Source organism: Ambystoma mexicanum, chromosome 1q (assembly GCF_040938575.1).
Source record: "Ambystoma mexicanum isolate Mex_15411 chromosome 1q, UKY_AmexF1_1, whole genome shotgun sequence".
NCBI lineage: Eukaryota > Metazoa > Chordata > Amphibia > Caudata > Ambystomatidae > Ambystoma > Ambystoma mexicanum.
In genome coordinates this window covers 191,290,747-191,310,828 of record NC_090922.1, presented here as the reverse complement: position 1 = coordinate 191,310,828, position 20,082 = coordinate 191,290,747, and the positions used below count along the sequence as shown (strand labels likewise).

General features: G+C 47.0%; 1 protein-coding gene across 1 annotated transcript in view; it reads right to left on the bottom strand.

Moving 5' to 3' along the window:
* CYTH2 (cytohesin 2) overlaps positions 1-20,082 on the bottom strand; it is a 482,465-nt gene that overhangs the window by 114,377 nt on the left and 348,006 nt on the right. Inside the window, exon 7 of the mRNA XM_069637143.1 lies at positions 19,667-19,815. Coding sequence (XP_069493244.1) covers positions 19,667-19,815 — 149 coding nt within the window. The remainder of the gene's footprint in view (positions 1-19,666; positions 19,816-20,082) is intronic.

Genomic DNA, 20,082 nt, shown 5'->3' with positions numbered 1-20,082 from the left:
AGGCCGCATCGTATGCACTACTGGTTGAGCGCTTGGCCTCATCTTAATGCAATGTTCGTAGTCCTTTAGCTTCCTGAGTTTCTCTGAGAACACTTTAGGATATTCCAAGGCCCATTTATTTCCTATTTCTGCTATAGTTACAGGGTCAGAAGCATTTGCTTGGATGCAAATCCCTAGGTTCTTCTGTTCCTCTCATCCCAGTAAGGATGACCCTTTGTTTTGCTACAAAAATATCTACTATGCATTCTCTGCTCTTGTAGCCAATATTTGCCTGAAACTTCCCCAAGAGTTCAATCTCTGTCTCACCATAAGCACAAGGCCGGATGCGGGGAAGTGAAAACTCTTGGAAAGATCCGAGCTATTCACACAAAATACATCTATGGGCTCTCCACTTCCTCCAGATAATGCCGAAATTTCAAACATGTGGCAAGGTCTTCCTTCGCTATACTAGGGGGGCTGTGCTATGTCCTGCTCTGTTTGAGGGTTGGTTTCTATGCTCCACTACATTGATGGTGTTCTCCTTGCACATGCGTGCAAAGTGTCCTTTGCGCCTGCACTTGATGCAGTCTGCATTTCTTCTTGGACAAAATACACTGGCCGCTCCATGTCTTGGATTTCCACATCTGAAGCATTTCGGCTCCCTCTTACTTTCATTGTTTCATCTCTGTTTGAACGCACAAACTTCATAGTTCGGTTTTTCTATCTTTATTTCTTTCATGTGTTATGTCATTTGTTCAATGCTCCTGGTGAGCTCGACAGCTTGTTCCAAAGTCAAATCCTTTGCCAATAATTTTTCTTGCACTTTGGGATTATTGGTGCATCTTACTAGTTGATCTCTGATGAAGGAGTTGGTCAATGCGCCAAATTCACAAGTGTGGCTCAATGTCCTCAAGACAGCCACATACCCTTCCATGGGTTCCATTGGCTCCTATAGTTCGGAGTGGGCGTGACGTGTTGAAATACAGTGAATAATAACAGTTCCTGCAGATTTCTTCCAGTGTATAAAGTTGTTGAAACAACAAGTTAGCAACTAACAAAGGAGACTTAAAAATGGACTTGAGAAGAGAGCACAAGGAGCAGCTTGGGTCAGAGGTAAGAAGGGGTTGCCCTGGACACCTCTACCTGAACTCCAATGCTCTGGAGCGACTTCTTGTAATCAGAGAAGCAATACCTTTTTCGGCCCACAATACCTTTGGTTTGAAGAAAGTGTTTGTGTTGGCTCCTCGATGTGGCAGCTCTGGACCCAACCTCTGGATTCCTTGGTCTGGTGACGAAAGGCAGGACAATGAACGGTGTCCATCAGCAGCAGTCTTGAGGGAGGACGGACCTGCAGCATGACTTTCAGCAACTTCTTGGTTCACTCTGCTGTTTTGGCACCTTTTCAGCAGCACCAATAAAGGACATGGATCGCCCAGTCAATCTTCTTTGCTTCCTGCAATCCCACACTGGTGAGGCGGTCTGGGCGAGTTGAATCAGATCTCTGGAGAGTCCTTACGGTTTCTGCAAAGATTTAGACAGATTCGGCCTTTCCATGACGATGCAGGATTCTGCAAAGGTTTGGACAGATTCAGCCTTTCCATGACGATGCACTCGAAATGGGTAGCAGGTCTCCAGGCATTGGGGTTTCACAGCTCTGGTAGCTCCTAGGACCTCGGGAGATGGCTCATTTCAAAGTTTGTCTTGGGACTGGTTGTTCCCACCAGCCAAAGGGAAGGAGGAGTCCTCTTCGGAGCTCCTCTGTTGCATAGAAAACGGGGTCAGGACAGCAGTGGTCGCTTCACGGTTTTACAAAGGGTCTGCAGGCGTCTCTGGTAGTTGTCGTCTTCGATTACTTCGGTTTCCTGTGGTCGACTTGCTTTACACTCCAGAAGCCTCACCTTTTATACAGTTCCAGTAAACACTCATCTGCAATCTCTCTCAGCATTTTACAGAAAGGGGAGTTTGGCTGGTCAATGAGGACAGCCAGACCCCCTGTGGGAGCTAGACCTATTCAGGCACTCTGGCAGACAAAGGACGGGGTGGGGTCGGGGTAGACTCCTCCCCCACTTCTAACCTGCCCAGACACTCGAGCCTAGGCAGGGATACCTACTGGTGTATGTACGTACGTACGTACGTGTACACACACACACACACACACACACACACACACACACACACACACACACACACACACACACACACACACACACACACACACACACACACACACACACACACACACACACACACACACACACACACACACACACACACACACACACACACACACACACACACACACACACACACACACACACACACACACACACAAAGAATCACACAACCAAGCAAAGCAGGTAAAATCACCTATGGGCCTGCACAATAAAGTACGCTAAGACAAAACCAACCCCCGTTACATACGGTAGGCCCTATACCTGGGAGCAGGGCCTAACACAAAAAGGCAATTGACGAAAACAAAAAAAGAAGCAGACATTTTAACCTACCAGTAAAATAGTCTAAAACTCCCTTCGGTCGAAACCAACACTAGGGCAAAAATTAGCTGCCTCACGGGCACAACTGAAAATAGGTACACCCAAAACCACATACTTTAAAGGTAAAAAGGTCTGCAATGGCCCCCAAAATAAGACCAGGGGGAAAAAGCGCAAAGCTGAGAGGCCATAAAGAGAGGCCCTAGAACTGTCCAAAAATGAATTGTTTCTCAACCACTTGTCCATTAATCAAAACAGAGGTTGTAGTTTTCCTTGAAGAGCAGAGGGGCCACACGGCTATCCCCTTGCCCTCCTTTGTTTGTCCAAGCAGGTGGTCAGCTTTGGCCATTAGTTGTGTGTCACCCAGTCTCGAAACAGTTCTGACAGACGTATGGAGATGTCTTTCTGGGACAGTGTGGATGTATTCCTTCGTGCAAGACCTTTTCAGAATTCATGGGTGTGCTTGGAGGGATGGTCTACCATTGGTTTAAGTTATGCTTGGTGTGTGATTTGATGCAGGTGTCCACTCACTGGTTACCAGATAGGGATAAAAGCAGATCCCTTGCCATTCTCCTCGTCTATAGCTGGACGTCGGAACATGCACTCTGGAAGGCATGCAGCTCGAGGAACGACTGAAGCTCTGCACAATCACCCATGAATGTTCCGAAGAATCCGGCAGAGAAGCACTGATTCTCCAAAGAAGACTAGAAGGAACACTCTGTGGCATTCCTTTCCGCTGATCCAGTGGGCACAACTGGATCACAGCTCTTAAATCGAAGGCTTTTGTCTCCCTGAAGCTTCCAACCATGCCTGCATCAGAAGACCTTAAAGAGTGCTCCTTCGCGGTCATGACTCTTAAGACTCTCCAAGCCTACCCGCAAATCTTGACCACAGGAGCCCAGGCAAAAACTCTGGTTCACGTACCCTCACCTGAGAAGACCAGAGACCATGCTGCCTTCATTCCTGTGACTGCACAATAAAGCTCTCCTTCCCGATTAATCTTCCATGGTTGGAGCCTCTCCAATGTGCTTTCTTCAAAATGTCTTGTGCCTGCCGAAGACATGGAAACACTGCACCCCAGCAACTGCCACCAGAGCCAGCTCTCTTCTCCGCTCCTCTGGCTCCAACCATTGCCATGGGAACCACCCGATCCTGAATAATCATCATTCCAAAGGGCATGAGGGTCCCATCTGCGTCAATGTGCAGCCACTGGAGACTATGGTGGTCACTGAACAAGTGGTGAAGCAACTTCCTCTGGAAACCACATCAGGCAGAACTGCTTACAGTGTGCCAGGGTATTGCTCTCCTGGCCCTTAGGTGTGGCTGGCCGGCATTTTCTTCATCTCTGGGCCTCTTCCACCATCGTCGCAAACTCTTGAGGGTGTCCCTCCAAAGGAACTACAGGAATTGCTAGTTGGAGGCACTTGCACACTGAGGAAACTCTCTTCTATCAAAGACTGTCCCAATTCGCTATAATAGTCCCTTTTGGTCGCTTGGAATGTTCTTATCCGAGTTAAAATTATTTTTTCTACAGGTTAGTGCTGTTTCTTTTTCAGGAAGGCCTTTAACACTAGAAAGAACTACCATTTAAAAGGTGATGAACTTTTCTGCTACGTTGTGACCTCTCTGTTTTACAATTTTTTACTTACCTGTTAGATTATATTTAAAAAATGAATACTTACTCACGGTGGTGACTAACATACTCTTAGTCCATAGTCCCCTTTCCTCCATACTGTACGGGCGTCCCTCGTGGACGGGAGACAATCTTTTTCACCAGAAAGATCTTCTTCCCCTTTAAATTTAGAGGTGTGCGGGGGCACGGCCCTGGGAGCATGTGCATGCCTGACTCCGCCCACCGGCGCCACTCCTCAGTCCTGATTAACGCGTCGACAATATACAGAATTGCCTAATGACACCAGTATAATTAGGGGGGAGGATGATGGGACGTATGGAGGAAAGGGGACTATGGACTAAGTGTACGTTAGTCACTACGCTGAGTAACTATTAATTACTCTTACGTCCCTGTTCCTCTATACTGTATGGGCGATTACAACTGAACGTAGCCCCAGGGTGGAGAGGAGCGCCTCCTTAAGAAAACAAGTTTCTTAGAACCGCCTGCCCGAAAGCCGTGTCTGATCTAGGGGCGGCGTCCAAACAGTAGTGCTTACATAAAGCCAAAGTGGTGGGCCAGGTAGTTGCCTTGCTGATGACCTGCCACGGCACATGCCGTTGGAATGCGATGGCCGTGGCCATGGCCATGGCTCTGACCGCATGGCCATGCAAGTTAGCAGGCACTGTCTTGTGCTGCCCCTCATAAGTCACCTTGATGGCCACGACCATCCAACTTGCTATGGAGGCCTTAGAAACCCGATAACCGGGCCTTGAGCCACAGAAAGTGACAAGCAGGGAGTCCGATTTACAGTCCTTGGTCCTGTCCAGGTAGTATTGCAGAGCGTGTCTGATGTCCAGACAGTGCAAGACCCTCTGAAGCTCATCCTTGGGGTCAGCGAAGAATGTGGGTAAGACAATCTCCTCGTTGAGATGAAAGGAGCAGGTCACCATGGGTAGCAACGCAGGGCGCGTTCGCAAGACCACCTTGTCCTTGTGAAAAGTGGTTTAGGGCTCTGATGCCACCAGATCCTGAATCTCGCGGACTCTGCGCGCGCGGAGGTGATGCCCACAAGCAGGGCTGTCTTTATGGTGACCAGCCTGATGACCGTGGAAGTCATTGGCTTGAAAGGTTTGTGCGCCAAGGAGCTCAACACGACATTGACGCAGGGTGTGGTTTCTTTATAGGTCGCTAGAGCCTGTGGAGGCCCGCCAGATGTCGCTTGACCACCGGGTTGGAAGAAGAAAAGAGGCTCTCCTCCAAATTCCTGTAAGCCCCTATGGCGGCCAGATATGCGCAGCATGTGTCCACCTGTACACCGGAGTGGGCGAGGTGTGCTAAGGAGAGCACGTCTTCCAAGATGCACCTAAGAGGGTCGACCCCCTTAGAGTCGGCCCAATGACAGAATCTAGATCATGTACTCCTATATTGGCTACTAGTAGCCTTGCTTCTAGCGCCCTGGATGATCTCTAGGTTAGCTTGAGAGAGGTTCAAGTGTTTCAACGTGATCTGTTCAGGTACCACACTGCGAGGGCTAATTTGAGAGGAGCGGGGTGGAGTACCCTGCCCCCCTGCTGGGCCAGGAGGGGAGCTGGGCCCAGTGGGAGGTGAATGGGTGGTCTGCCCGATAGGCTGAGTAGCTCGGAGAACCACGGTCTCGCCAGCCACCAAGGAGCTATCAAGATGATGCTGAGGTGGCGAGATTCCTTGATCTTGCAGATCACCCTGTGGACCAGGGGTGTGGGCAGGAAGATGTATGCCATCATGCCGTTCCACCGTATCTGGAATGCATTGCCCAGGGAGCCGTAGCCCTGCCCCTGCCAGGAGGCGAACTGCTGGAATTTCCTGTTGTCCAGGAGGCAAATAGATCTACTTGGGGATGCCCCCATCTGACAAAGATCTCCTTCAGTACCAAGTCCTTCATTTGCCACTCGTAATTTTCCACCCCCAGTCTGCTGAGCCTGTCCGCCTCCAGGCTGCACTCCCCCGGGAGGTGGACTGCGGTGAGGAAGATGTTGTTTTCCAGTGCCCACTCCCACATGCTGATGGCTAGATTGCACAGTGGAGGGGATCTGGTAACCCCCTGCTTGTTGACACAGTACATGCTGTTGGAGTTCTCTGTCTGGACAAGAACTGTCGCAAGATCTTCTCCTCCTTGCCTAGCAGCGTCGAGGACGAATGAGGCTTAGAGTAGAGGGAAGCTGCAGCGATCACAGAAGAGTGAGGTTGAGAATGTGCCGAAAGCAAGAGTGTATCCCCCTCCATCTGCCTATACTTGGCGTTGAGGCGCCGATTGACAGGTTGGGCAGAGTGCAGCTTGAGCCAACCCCTTTTTGGCCAGGGCAACTACGTCTTTCTGCATCGGGATCCCTGTTCTGGTAGGGGGGTCTTAGGGTGAGGACTTCTGCCAAGACCCCCTCCTCGGGCTGCTCTACCTAGGGCTGAGGAAGGCCCAAATATTCTGCCAAACCTGCAAGGCGTTTGTGGAAGGCCCTGGCTGAAGATGGCGTGTCAGGGTGCTCCTCCTCTATTAGATGGAGAAAGGCCTTAAGAGCCAGCCATATGGCCTTCAATTCCAGCCAATTGATGTGGGACTCCTGCTGAGTCCAGACACCATGTACGCTGTGGCTGTCCAGAGTAGCTCCCCAGCCCTCTAGGGAGGAGTCTGTAGTAAAGGTGACCTGAGGGGCAAGCTGCCGGAAGGGCTTACCCTGCCACAGGTTGGAGTCCGCGGACCACCACATGAGGTCCTGGTGGAGAAAGGGAGTAATGTAAAATGGCTCTGCTTGGGAGCACTTCTCCTGAGTCCATGAGGTTGTGAAGTGCAACTGTAATCTCCTCATCTTGAGCCTTGTGTGGGGTACGGCCAACAGGACCGCCGCCATTATGGCTCAGCAACTAACTCAGATTATGTATTGTATGTACTCATTTATTGTATTAAGTTCTGCTTATCCAATCTACACCTATGCCCTACTATGTACTGTATTTGTTTACCTTGCATCTTTATCGGATTCCTGTATTTATATGTAACTTGCTCTTCTTGTAACCTAAGCTGTAAATCTCCTTATGCAATCGTTGCGCCCAGTTACCTCTGGGTTTGGTGCGCCTAACAAATAAACAAACATTATATCCAACAGCTGTTGGTACCACCAGGCCAAGGTCACTACCCTGGAGAGGAAGGGAGAGGTGGTTTTCTTGATGGCCGCTTCCTTGTCCTCCGAGGGAAGGATTGTCTCGGAGCTCATGTCCCAGATGAGGCCCAGGAAGGGAAGGGTCGGCGTGGGCTGCAGCTGAGACTTCTTGAGATTTGATAGTAAACACCAGGTCGTGTAAAGTGTATTCATCAGTGCGGAAGAGGTATGGTGAACCTCTTCCGGAGATGTGGCCTGGACGAGCCATTTGTCCAGGTATGGGTAAACATGGTGGCCCTGGGCCCTGAGGAGGGCTGCCACTGCATTCATCAACCTGGTAAACACCCTCAGGCTGAGTTGAGGCCAAAGGGTAGTACCTTGTATTGGGAATGGCAGCCCATGATCCTGAACCGCAGTAAGGAACGATGCGGCTGCCAAACCGGAACGTGTAGGTATGCGTCCTTCAGATCCAGGGAGCACATCCTGTCTAGTGTTTCTGCAATAAGTGCTGGCGTAACCATCTTGTATTTCTGCAGAGGAAGGGAGAGGTTGAGGGTGGACAGGTCCAACACCTCTTCGGCCAGCCTGGTGGTTCTTCTGTATGGCGAAAATCCTGGAATAAAAGCCCAAGCCTCGCTGGGAGATTGAGACTTCTTCCACAGCCTGGCTCTCGACGAGCGACCGGATCTCCGCCAATAGAGTTGCTGTCCCAATCTGTGGGAGAGGAGGGGAGGAGACGAAAGTACCCATAGGCGGTACCGCGTGTAGACTACGGAGAGGATCCAGGGGTCTGAAAAATTCTGGCACCAAAAGTGCATGTGAAAGGCAAGCCTGCCCCCCACCGGAGACACGTGGACCCGAAGGGGCACGTCATGCCTTCTTTCCCTCTGAGGCAGTTGCGGAAGAGGAGGACTGGAAAAAGCCCTTGACCCCCCCTTTTGTTGTTTCCTATGGTGCCGACTCGGAGAACAATCAGATTGCCTGGACCTTCACTCCTGAAAGCCCTGGAACCCGCCAGAGGCCCACCCCTTGTCGGAGCATTGCCGTGACTGGGTTTATGCCCTGGACGTGGACTTCGTAAGAATAGATAAAAGACTTTGCTGTGTGCGAGCCATTTTTATTTTTATCTAATTCTTCATCCGTGGTGGAGTGAAAGAGGTCACTACCCTCGAATGGAAGGTCCAATGTGCATTCCTGGACGTCAGGGTTGAACTTAGTAGCCCAGAGCAGGCAGTCCTTCTCATGTCCGTGGCGATGCAGATGGCCCGGCCAGAGGTATCGATGTGGGCCATGGTGGACTCCATGAGGTCCTGCGCTACCAGCTTGGCCTCTCCTAGGCCCGCCTTGTAGCGTGCTTGGCTCTACGCCGGAAGTTCTCGGAGGAAGTCCACAATTTCCCGCCAGAGCCTCTGGTTAACGGCTGCCGGCATGGCGTCCGTGTTGGCTTGACACAGGTGCAAGGAGGCATTGGAGTACAGCTTTTTCCCGTACGCCTCCAAGATCTTCTCCTTCTTGCCTAGCAGCATCGAGGACGAGGTGGGCGAGGATGACTGAGGCTTAGAGTAGAGTAATGCTGCAGCGATCACAGAAGAGTGAGGTTGCAGATGCACCGAAAGCAAGAGTGTATCCCCCTCCATCTGCCTATAGATGGCGTTGAGGCACCGATTGACAGGTTGGGCCGAGTGTGGCTTGAGCCACCCCTTTTTGGCCAGGGCAACTACGTCTTTCTGCCTCTGGATCCCCGTTCTGGTAGGGGGTCTTAGGGTGAGGACTTCTGCCAAGACCCCCTCATGGGCTGCTCCACCTCGGGCTAAGGAAGGCCCAAATATTCTGCCAAACTTGCAAGGCATTCATGGAAGGCCCTGGCTGAAGATGGCGTGTCAGGGTGCTCCTCCTCGTCAGTGTCCACTAGAGTGCATGGAGGATCTGGAACTGGTGGTGGGGTGCTGGGTGCCGTGGGCTGCGGTGTGGATACCGGAGCCGGTGGCTACTGAGGAAGCTGTTGTGGAGCTGGATGGGGCAGGGGTGGCTGTGCTGGGGCATGTGGCACTGGAGCCAGAGAGAAAATGACTATGGGTGCCAGTGGGGTGAACTGGGGGAGCATGTCCCTGATGGCATCCCGGAGGATGGTCCCCATCTGAGGAATTTGCATCAGCCCTAGGAACCTTTCAGAGAACCTCTCTTCGGAGGCTGTACAGGTGGCAGCAGATATTGACGGAGTGGCTAAGGGCAGCTGGGGCCGGGGCGCACTTTGCCTAGGGTGCAGGGGAAACCTGCCCTGAGCTGCTGATGGATAAACTATAAGCCACGCACCTGGTTGACACCAGTCCCACCTTGTGACTCTTTCCTCCACCCGTGGCCATCTTGTCTGGCACGGCAGCCATTTTGTCGAGCTGCGTGCCACCTGCCGAAGTCATGGTGCCTGGCTCGCTGGAACCAGCCCCATCCAAGAAGCTTGGTGTTAGAACAAAAGGCCTATCCCGCAACTTAGGCCGTGACCTAGAAGGCGTATTGCCCTCGGCAAAGCTGCCGGTAGTGCTGTGTGAAGGTGCCCCCTCGAACATAATGCCAGTACTAGGGCATTGCCCCTCGCGAGCAACCCCCGTAAAAGAACCTTGCGGTCCTTCAGCACTGACCCCGGAAGGATCCGGAGACCCCTCGGACGTGAGGCCGGTAGCAGGTCTAGCCTCGTGTGTGTGCTGGTGCTAGAACCCAGAAGGTCCCTCCCGGTCAGGCGCTACCTTGGAAGGAGTCACCCTTACGAGGTGCAATGGTGAATAGAGGCCTTTCCTTCAGTCTCAAGTGATGTTTGACGAAGTCCTTTAGGTCCTCGGGAGGGGACTTCTGGAACAGCTCCCTCCACCTAGCTAGCCTGTTCTTCAGTGCCTGTGGAGTCAGTGCGTCGCACGTGGAACAACCTTCCGAGCCGTGGTCGGGGGCTTAGGGCATGGGGGTAGAGAAGAGCCCCTCGCAGGCTGGACACCTGCTGAAGCCCGCTCAAGTCGACATGCACCGGGGAGGAGCGTGGTGTCAGAGGACCAAGGTACCCAATTGAAAAGAAAAAGACAGATAGGAAAATATCTGGGGAAGAGTGCGTGGTATTACATGGCCGCAGCCAAACCATGGAGCGCTGGTGAATTCGGCCCGTTCCTGTCGATGCAGAAAAGGGGAATGAGGAGTGGCGCCGGTGGGCAGAGTCAGGCGAGCGCATGCTCCCAGGTCCGCACCTCTAAATTTAAAGGGGAAGAAGATTTTTCTGGTGAAAAAGATTCCGTCTCCCGCCCCTCGCAAGTGACGCCCATACACTATGGAGGAAATGGGACGGAAGGCAAAGAAAAAAATTAAGATATTTTCTATACAGATATAGTATGTGGAACTTCTCTTATTTCATTTCCAAGGAAAAGTGTGAGCTGAACCTGCAACCCACCCTACTTCACCACCTCAAATTAGGCTTGGGATACTCTGCCACGACTACCACTTGAGAGCCTGGTGAGCTTGAGGGATTCACTAGTAGTACCTGAACAGGAAGAAATATCGGAGGACCGCTACCAAACAGCTGCACGGTCCTCAAGCATCATGTCATATTTGTCTACAGTGCAGCATTAACTCTAATTTTAGAAGTAGTTCCTGTGTGTGGGAGCCTTTTTTCGTTCACCGAATCATTGCTGCCAAACCGGACCCTGTCCCTGACACTGGGAGACTATGACTTCTAAAACTACTCCCAAACATTTTGACAGTTCATAGTTGCTTTCATTTAAGCTCAAGGGCTGAATTACACTCTATATCCCGGAAGACTGGATTCCCAATCAGTAGTTTAATCCCTTTAGAATACAATGTCGATTTTGGTACACATTGACCACACTTGGCTAACCCCTGTGCCCTAGAACCTCTACTGACCCAAACTCTCCCAGTGATCCTAACTTGGTAGGGTCATATGATAACAAGACATTGAGCTATACCCACTTACTCAACTGCAATTCGGCATTGCCTATTTTCCTGAACAACAAAGATAGAGAGCTGCTCTTTCATATTTACCACTAGGAGAATATGGTGGTATTGAGGGTAACTGTTCTAGGGCCCAGGTATATCAACCTACTTTGTTTACAGGGCGTTTCCTTTGAGTTCCTGACTCTCTAAGGTCACAGTACAGTAGAACAGTCAATACAATCCTCCAGAAGATAAAAGATGGTTTAAAAAAATAAAAAATAAAAAAGATATAAAGAAGTTTGCACAGGTTTGTTTATCCCACATCAAAGTGGAAGTCCACACAACAGATCCGCAAAAATAAAAAGGGGTGCCAAAAAAAGAATTCCTACAATACACAGGTAAATACAGTAAAATAACTGTTCTGAATCTGGCTTAAAACAGAGTGGTTTCATAGGACCATGGGACATTCACACAACTTCACAAAGTCCAACTGGTCTTTTTGTGAGGCTTGCATGCCTCAGAAGCCCAATTACGTCACAATTCCCAATGTGAAATCTTTGAGCAAACGTTGGAAGTAGATGGGTGGTCTGCACACAGTGCCCTGTATGAGGTTCAGACTCTAGAACACTTAAGAAGGATGAGATATGCCACCAGAGGTCCTTTACATCAGTAGTTTCACTTACCAATCTGCAGAATGGGCAATCGCAATCGCAGAGGTTAGTAATGACGCCACAAGTAGAGAAGAGCAGAATCCTCATTTTTGCTTTTTCCTCCGTTCATCTGGTGCTCCAATGAGAGTGGTCAGAGGGAGAGGGAGGTGGTCTGAGCTTAAAGTCTCCAACCACTATATCCCTTTTTTGTATATGTTATTATGGTAGCCCATATGGCTCCTAGGACCATGTGTATCCTAGGACAGGGGTGCCTTTCAAGACCGCCATTTTGACCTTAGGCTGATTCAATCTCCATACATTGTTTTTTTCGGGAGTAGGATGTGGTATCTGTACTTTAGTTTTGGCTTCATCAAAGGTACAAGCAGATCTACAGCATTAGTATCCCAATGTACCTTTAAGGTAGACATTTGGGGCACTAATGGCTTGTTCTAAGCACTGCGCTCTACCATTTTGTTTCTTCGGTCCCTTTCGTTTTGAGATGCTGGAATCTACTTGGTTGCGTTTCCTAGTCTTCCATGAACCATCATCGCTGTTTTGCTTACTCCTGGCAGATGGGTCTTACTTATGGGAAGGCAGTTTGTTCTTAGTTTTGGATGCTGGACCTGTTGGTGCCTGGGGTTTAAGTACATGGGTGTTCGGGTCCTGCAACTAACAGAACGAGAAGAAGAAAAGAACCACCACAGTGAATTAAATGTGGGCCCTGGGTTGGTTGGTTATTCGAGATACTTACCCTTAAGGGTCCCTGTGGTCTGATCGCTGGGTTCTACTGCTCCCCATCAACGACTCTCCAATGGGGCTACATTCGGCTTTGCTTCTATTCCCCTGAGGCTGCTGGGCCTCAAACAGAGCACTGGGTCTCTTCAAGGTTGTCCATTGCCATCCCCTGGGGAAGCTTGCAGTCTCCTCTGTAGCTTCAATGGAAGGGCGGAAAGGGTAGAAACGGGACTAACCTGGATTTTCACTGTAACCCTATTCTTGACCAAGATTTGCATTTTTAGCAACTACCATTAATTTAGAATACATTTTTAAATCTGTATATAAAACCCTCCTCTTGAAATAAAGTGTCATAGTTTGATCCGTAGGTTTCCTTCCTTGGAGTGTAATATGCCTGTGAATCTGTATTTTTTTTTTATGGTTAGCATAAGCTAATCCATTCATTCTTTCATGTAAAATCTGTTTAGCACTATGGTTTGTTCTGAGCTATCATATATCAACATTTGCCGAGAGCCATGCAGAAAGATATAATGTAAATATACTTGTTATTATGTATAGTGCAAATTCTAGTTTCTAAGCACAAAATGTGGTCTGTTTTAGTCCATTATGATTCAGGCTTTGCTGAGTGCGCAAGGAAATATGTTCATGATAAATGCTGAACGCAGTGTAGAGATGTTATTAGAAGAACTTGTCTGTTGGCAGGCTGCCAGCTATCCTTTAGCACAGAGAAACAGCCTTGACTGCGGAGATAGTAGGACACATGTTTTTGTTTCAGCAGAGTTAGGATGTCTTATACGAAAGACAAGAATGTTCGCACAATATGCCTTGCTTTCTTCGATTATATGTTCCAGCACAGTACATGCTATGATGAAATGCTTCTACGCATTTAATGTACGTCAATGCCACTATGTATATAAACAGTGGATTTCTGTTCAGTGTTAGTGCAAGCGCGTGGGGTAGTGTGTGCTAGTGCTAGGGGCCTTGGCTTGTTGGTGAGCAGCAGACTTTCCCTGTCATTAATAATAAACCGTTTGTCTCTTGTGATCTTAATTTGTTTGCATAGTATATATTTTGTGACTTACAATTGGCGCCCGAATAGGGACCCGTCCAAGGATGATCGAGGATGGCGTTTGGACCAGAGTATCAGGGATCCCTGCCAATTACAACAATGTTCCTTGCAGCAGTTGCTACTCCTGATCCACGTGTCGGCTAAACTATCATCTCCGGCAAAGGTTTTGAACCGTTGCAGCCCCGTGATGCTGTTTTGCATCTTTTGAATGAAGATCACCAGGCACGGAAATTTGTTTTTTGTTTGATGGGAGATTGCGTTGCCCCTCCTTGATATTCGGTGAGCTTGCGCTAAGTCGTTTGTTTGAAAAAATATATGCATATATGTTTTGCCAGGCTAGAATAGTTTTTTTAAAGATTCCTGATGTTAGAAAAATTCATACATGTTGTGCAGATTGTTACGATGAGAAAAATCCTGGGTGAGAAAATGAAATAATAATGACCCCATACTTTAGTGATCTAAGAGCAATACAGGGGAGATTGAGGAGTATGTTGGACAATTGGGATGTGGTCCCACAGTCAGTACACCAGTCAGTTAAAAGGAAATGAGCAGATAGGGGTCATTAGCTAGGGCACCCTCTTTTTAGATAGATACCCGTCACAAAAATGCTCAATTGACAGCTCATTGGTTCCAGATATTGCCGTGTCAGGGCAACATAATGTTTCTGTAGGGTTTGCAGGTACACCAGAAATATGCCCTGTATCTCAGCCAGTACACATTACTGTTGGTCCCTTTACAGATAAATTCCACTTGCTAACAACCAATTGTGGAGAGAACCTATTGGGATTAAATGTTGAAGAAATTGCACACAATGATTCATTACAGCACTAATTGTGTATACTTAATGTCCCAGCAGAACATTTTTCCACACAGTATTTAACATTGCCTTCTGATCTGGTGAGGAAAGGTGTAAGGAAATATCTGCCCGCACTTGTACCAGCACCATTTTGCCAGTTTTTAAAAAGGGCGACAATGTTTTGCCCTACCGGTTTGCAATTTATTTTAAGGACAAATTGACCATGATTCCTGCTCAGCGAACATACTTTTCTGTGATTGATGCATTTATCTTTACTAGAATACCACGGGGATACACTAAGTGTACTAGCATTTACAGTAGGGCTCTTAAGAAACAGGTTGCTCATGGGATGCTCACTATCAGAACACTTTTGTCATAATGAAAACCAGTTTTGTGTTGTGCTCCAATCTTGGGGAGTTCTAATTATGTCAAAAGGTTTGTCGTGTTTGTATATGTAAAAGATAGATGTGCTTTAGCAGTACTAACCCAGGAACATGGTGGGAAAAATAATCCTTGGGGATATTTTTCCTTCACATTGGGTCCTGTTAATTATTCGCTACCTGAATGTCTTTGATCAGTAGCTACAGCAGCTGCATCATGCAAAGAAAGTGAAGGCATGGTTTTGGGTCACTGCTTAACCATGGTGCCTCACTTAGTTGATCTGTTAGTTAAAGACACATGTCACATTAGCTCGAATTATGAACATACTCTGTTCACAGGACACATTAGGACAGCTAGATGTAACCTATTGAACACAGCTCAGTTGCTACCTCTGCCTGAGGTAAATGATGGGAATGAGGACGACCATGATTGTGTACACAAATGAACAAAAGAGCAAAGAATGAATAGATTTGACACACTTGTCACTTCCTGAACTAACGCACAGTAAATTGGAATGGCCCGACACACAAATCTTAGCATTGCTGTCTCAGACACAGACTAGAACAAACAGGTCTCACCTTGTATAAAATTGTTAAGGGCAGTGTTCATGCAGTATAATGCAGGAATTAATAGCTTTGCCTTGTTTGAAAACAGTTTAACAATATGTGCAATTCCCGATGCTGAACTTTTTTTTGGCTTCTTGAGATACATCTGATGCAGGAATACTGGCCTACTGATGCAGACTGGCCTGCAGCTGAACACCCAAGACAAGCCATCGCAGCAGTGTGGAATGCTTAATACCTCAGCGTGCCGGGCAGGATAACAACTACGCCTGAGAAGTACACAGTTTATGAAGCTGCTGGCTCCAATCCCCGAGTGCAAGATGCTCGTAGAAAATGCCTGCAATTGAGAGACGTATTTCCCTGCTGTTCTTCGAAACGGACATGTTTATCATACGTACATTATACAAACTGTTTTGCACGGATGGCAAGAAACAAATTGGATCTACGCTGCACATCTGAAATAATTACCTTTGCCTCTGCCCTATGACAAACTGGGTAAAAGAGGAGGGGGTATGGGGTAGCAAATGTGAACATGCCCCGGTGTGACTTTCAGTGAGAAGAAAAAATACACTGATCCTGGTTTTGAGCAACCTGAGGGTCCGTCGACATGTGAATATAACTGAACGGTTCAAAGATCACTCTGTGCCCGGAGTCACACGATACAATCTGTACCAAGGAAAGACTTTGTAAGTAGGAAAGTGCTGCATGCAGCACTTTGTGCAGCACCAACAAAAACCAACGTGCGTTCCCTCTATACCCGCCGAAAGAGGGCTGGAGGGGGGGGGCAGGGAACAGAAGACTAGAATTAAGGAAGGACATGTGGTCAAGTGACACCCACGGATGAACCTCTAGAGCCTATGTCAGTGAGGCTTCTTAATAGACACTGATCAACAATGCCCATGTTTGGGTTGCGCAGAAGTGAGGATATGGACACTTTTGCCACAGAAATGATCAGGTCCAGGAGACCATGGTCAGCTAGAAAGAAATATGTGATACATGGTCTGATAATAACTGTGGTAATGATAACTGTCTTTTGGGTACTAGAAAATGCACACCAGCTCAGAAAACTGTTGCCCACGTCCATCACACATGCTATACCATGTTATGCTATGCTATGCTTCTTTTCAAGTACATGCACACATGCTTGATAGTTTTCATCTTGAGCACCAGGTTGATTATTATATATATCCTGCTTTTTGCCCACAGCTTATTTATTTGAATTTATAAAGCAATTCTTGGCAATCAGACCCGGTGAATATAAAGCAGATTAAGATTTATCAAATTTGGTATAAAGGAAATCTACTTTCAAGTTCTGAAATCATAAAAAACTACAAATTATCTTTCAAAAAGTGAACACCACAATATGAATCTCTCCTGAGGAACCACGGCTAAAATCTGTGGGGAAACACGTGTTGGGAGAAAAAGTGCTTGCATGTACAATTAGATGATTGGAATGTATGAAACTAATGCATGAAGAATAAAATCACCTATGAATCAAAAAAGTAAGAATCTATCGTATCATATTTGGTGCAGGAGTCGCACAAACTGCAAGTGACAACATATGAGAAAAAATATTTAGACATTATTGTTTCAGCCACAATAAAGTTATTTGGAGTGCAGATCCGAGCACAAAGAATATCATTGGCACAGTAGAATCGCCCTTGAAAGGATTTCAAGCCAACAAAGGTTGAAATATCTAAACAAAATGATAATTATATATATCCTGCTTTTTGTCCACAGCTTATTATTTATTTATTTGAATTTATAAAGCACCCAGAGGCATTGTGGCGCTATTACAGAATGTTTGCTTCTTACAGGGTATTTGCTATGCACCCCTTAGAGCAATGTTTTCATTTAAATAGAATGATAGCATCAACAGTGTTGTCACCATTGCAGTGCTTGCAGGCGTCATCATAGGATGCTGCCAATGTATACAATACTTCACTGTTTTAGTTTCCATACTATTTACATGTTTCCAGAGATCTGGCGCACTTATAGGTCATCATGGTAAATTGCCAAAGATGTGCCTTCTTGCACTAAGACTATTGCCCCGTTTATGTTACTGCCTTAGTATGTAGCTACAGTTCCTTCTTATATCCCTGTTTTGACTGAGCGATCTGTCATGTAACTTGCCTGATGTCAATGTACCGTCTCCTCCACACTACTGCCTAGCTTTACTGTCCTAGAACTAGTTAGCTCAAGCTAAAAGTAGCCTTTGGGAATCTGCATTTTTTTAATGGTTAGCATAAGATAATCCATTCATTCATTCATTAATGTAAAATCGTTTTGGCACTATGGTTTGTTCTGAGCTATCATGGATCAACATTTGCTGAGAGCCATGCAGAAAGATATAATGTATATATACTTATTATGTATAGCGCAAATTCTTAGTTTCTAAGGGCTAAATGTGGTCCGTTTTTGTCCATTATGAATCAGGCTTTGCTGAGTGTTTGTTTGTTTATTTATTTGGTAATGCGCTCCAGGCCCGTAGGCAGATGGGCGCAACAGTACAAGTAGACTTGAAACTTAGTTACAGTGCCTGGCATAGGCTATTACAAAACAGTGGTAATTTACAACAAATGGTACAGGTGTTACAGTACTTATGGGAGCAAGATGGGTGAGCGCAGAAGAATATCGTCTTAACAAATGTATAACGTGATCAGCTAGATAAGGGTGAATGTCATTACATATCGTTGTTGTGCAGCCATTTGAGAGCGTTAGATCTAAATCTAGTGTAGGGTAGAGGGCGTCTAAGGTCAGGTGGGAGTAAGTTCCAAGATTGTGCAGCTCTATATAGCAAGGAAATATGTTCATGATAAATACTGAACTCAGCTGAACACAGTGTAGAGATGTTATTAGAATAACATGTCCGTTAGCACCTTTTTCTCAGCTCCAAAGGAGAACGAACATCTCTGGTTAGAAGTTCCTTGATCCCTTGAGAAAAGGGTGCCAAAACCACAAAAGGCAGCAGAATCACATAGTATCCATTGCTGCAGAGTGCCTCTCTTGAGTGCGGCAGCAGAATCCCGCCAGACGTCCTCCCTTTCGTCAATACAACCAAGGACCAGGAACATGGGTCTCCTACACTGCAACAGGAAGGCATCCAGCTGGAACCATTTATTCATGCCACAGGTACTGTAGGGCTTGGGGAACATATCTTTTGCCAATTGTGGTGCTTCCCATCTTTGGGGAGTACCATTTTAAACACGTTTCAGTTGACCTCAACTCACCTGCACTGGCCTCCCAGCTTGTGCTTCTTCAAGGTGGCTCCTCTTGAGCTTCTGTGATTTTCTACTGAACTACTGACTATTTTAAAAAAATTTCTAAGAAGAGAGCCTCCGAACTTTGAACTGGCCAATTGACTTTGGCTGTCCTGGCTCCCTAAAAGCCCCCTTCTGAACCTATTGGCTTTGGCAGTGCTTGTTCCCTTACCGGTTTTAATTGTTGAACACTATTATTGATGGGATAAAAGACTGCCTACAATCCTCTGGGTGAATCTGGGAGAATCTAACTGTTTTTCTACTTACAAAGTATGTTCTGATCTAACTAACTTTTCCCTCCGTGAGACAGAATATTGTAATGGTGATCACAAAGAAGTGTTATTACTGACCTCAAATAACGTCACTCAGAGTGCTGGAATATGTATAACACAAGAAAGGTTTACTCACCTAGTTCATTGTTATTGCTGAACTGAATCCTAACTTTGGATTAATGTTACTATTCGTTGATGCTTTTTAAAGATTGTCTAATTATCCCTGTGTATATAAAAATAAATATGTATACTATACGTGTGTAAGTGTTTATTTGGATATCTGGATTTACTAATTTCATTGTACAGCTATACAGCTCACATTACCCCTCTCAAGATAAGCCTGGCTGTTCGGTCACACTACCAACTTGTGTACTACAGGCCTATATTAAAAGTTAAGTTACCAAGAGATAAGTCTTGTACAGTAAACGCACCAGTTGCACACTACAAATTCTTACCCAACAAGGGGCCAGGTCTCTTGTCTTGACTCTTGAGAGTTAGTTGAAACACCCCTAGCTAGGGTTTCTTTAAAAGTGTCTGAGACTTGGTCTTGTACTTTGTAAAAGGCTTAGACTACTAAGAGCAAGGCCATTTTCTACTCTCCTTGTGTGTAAACCCAGGTAATCCACCCTTAAATTTATTTCAGAAAGTGCTGTTTAGACAGTATGCGATTCCCATCTAACCCCACATGCACACTTGCTATTTTTCCCCACTTCTTACAATAGTCAGTACAGCCGTTCACCAAGTGTCACATTTCTAACACTCCCGCCCACGCTTCACAACTCACTGGTCAGTGCATCTCCCTCACCCTTAGTAGTTCCTCAGGAAGATCTCCACCATCGTTGATGCCACGATTCATGGAAATGAACCGCTCCACACCAGGCTTGTCACGGACGTTGGGGTTGTGCAGACTGGTGTTCAGCATGATGACCGCAAAGGACAAAACATAGCAGGTGTCTAGAAAGCAAGAGCATGAGGCCGTCAGAGAGAGAGAGGGTGGGGGGGGGCACTTAGAGCAGCCCTACCAATCTATACATAACGAACATTCCAACTTAAGGTGCTGAAAACCTTTATCCATGAAAGCGCAAATTACAATTTTTGCTCCCACTTAAAGTGTGCGCGCATTTCTGTGTGTACCTGCATCGGAGTGTGGGTTGCTGTGTGTCTCCGTTTTTACATGGCAGTGATGAACTGTTGGGTTAAAGAAATCCATTGACTCAGGGG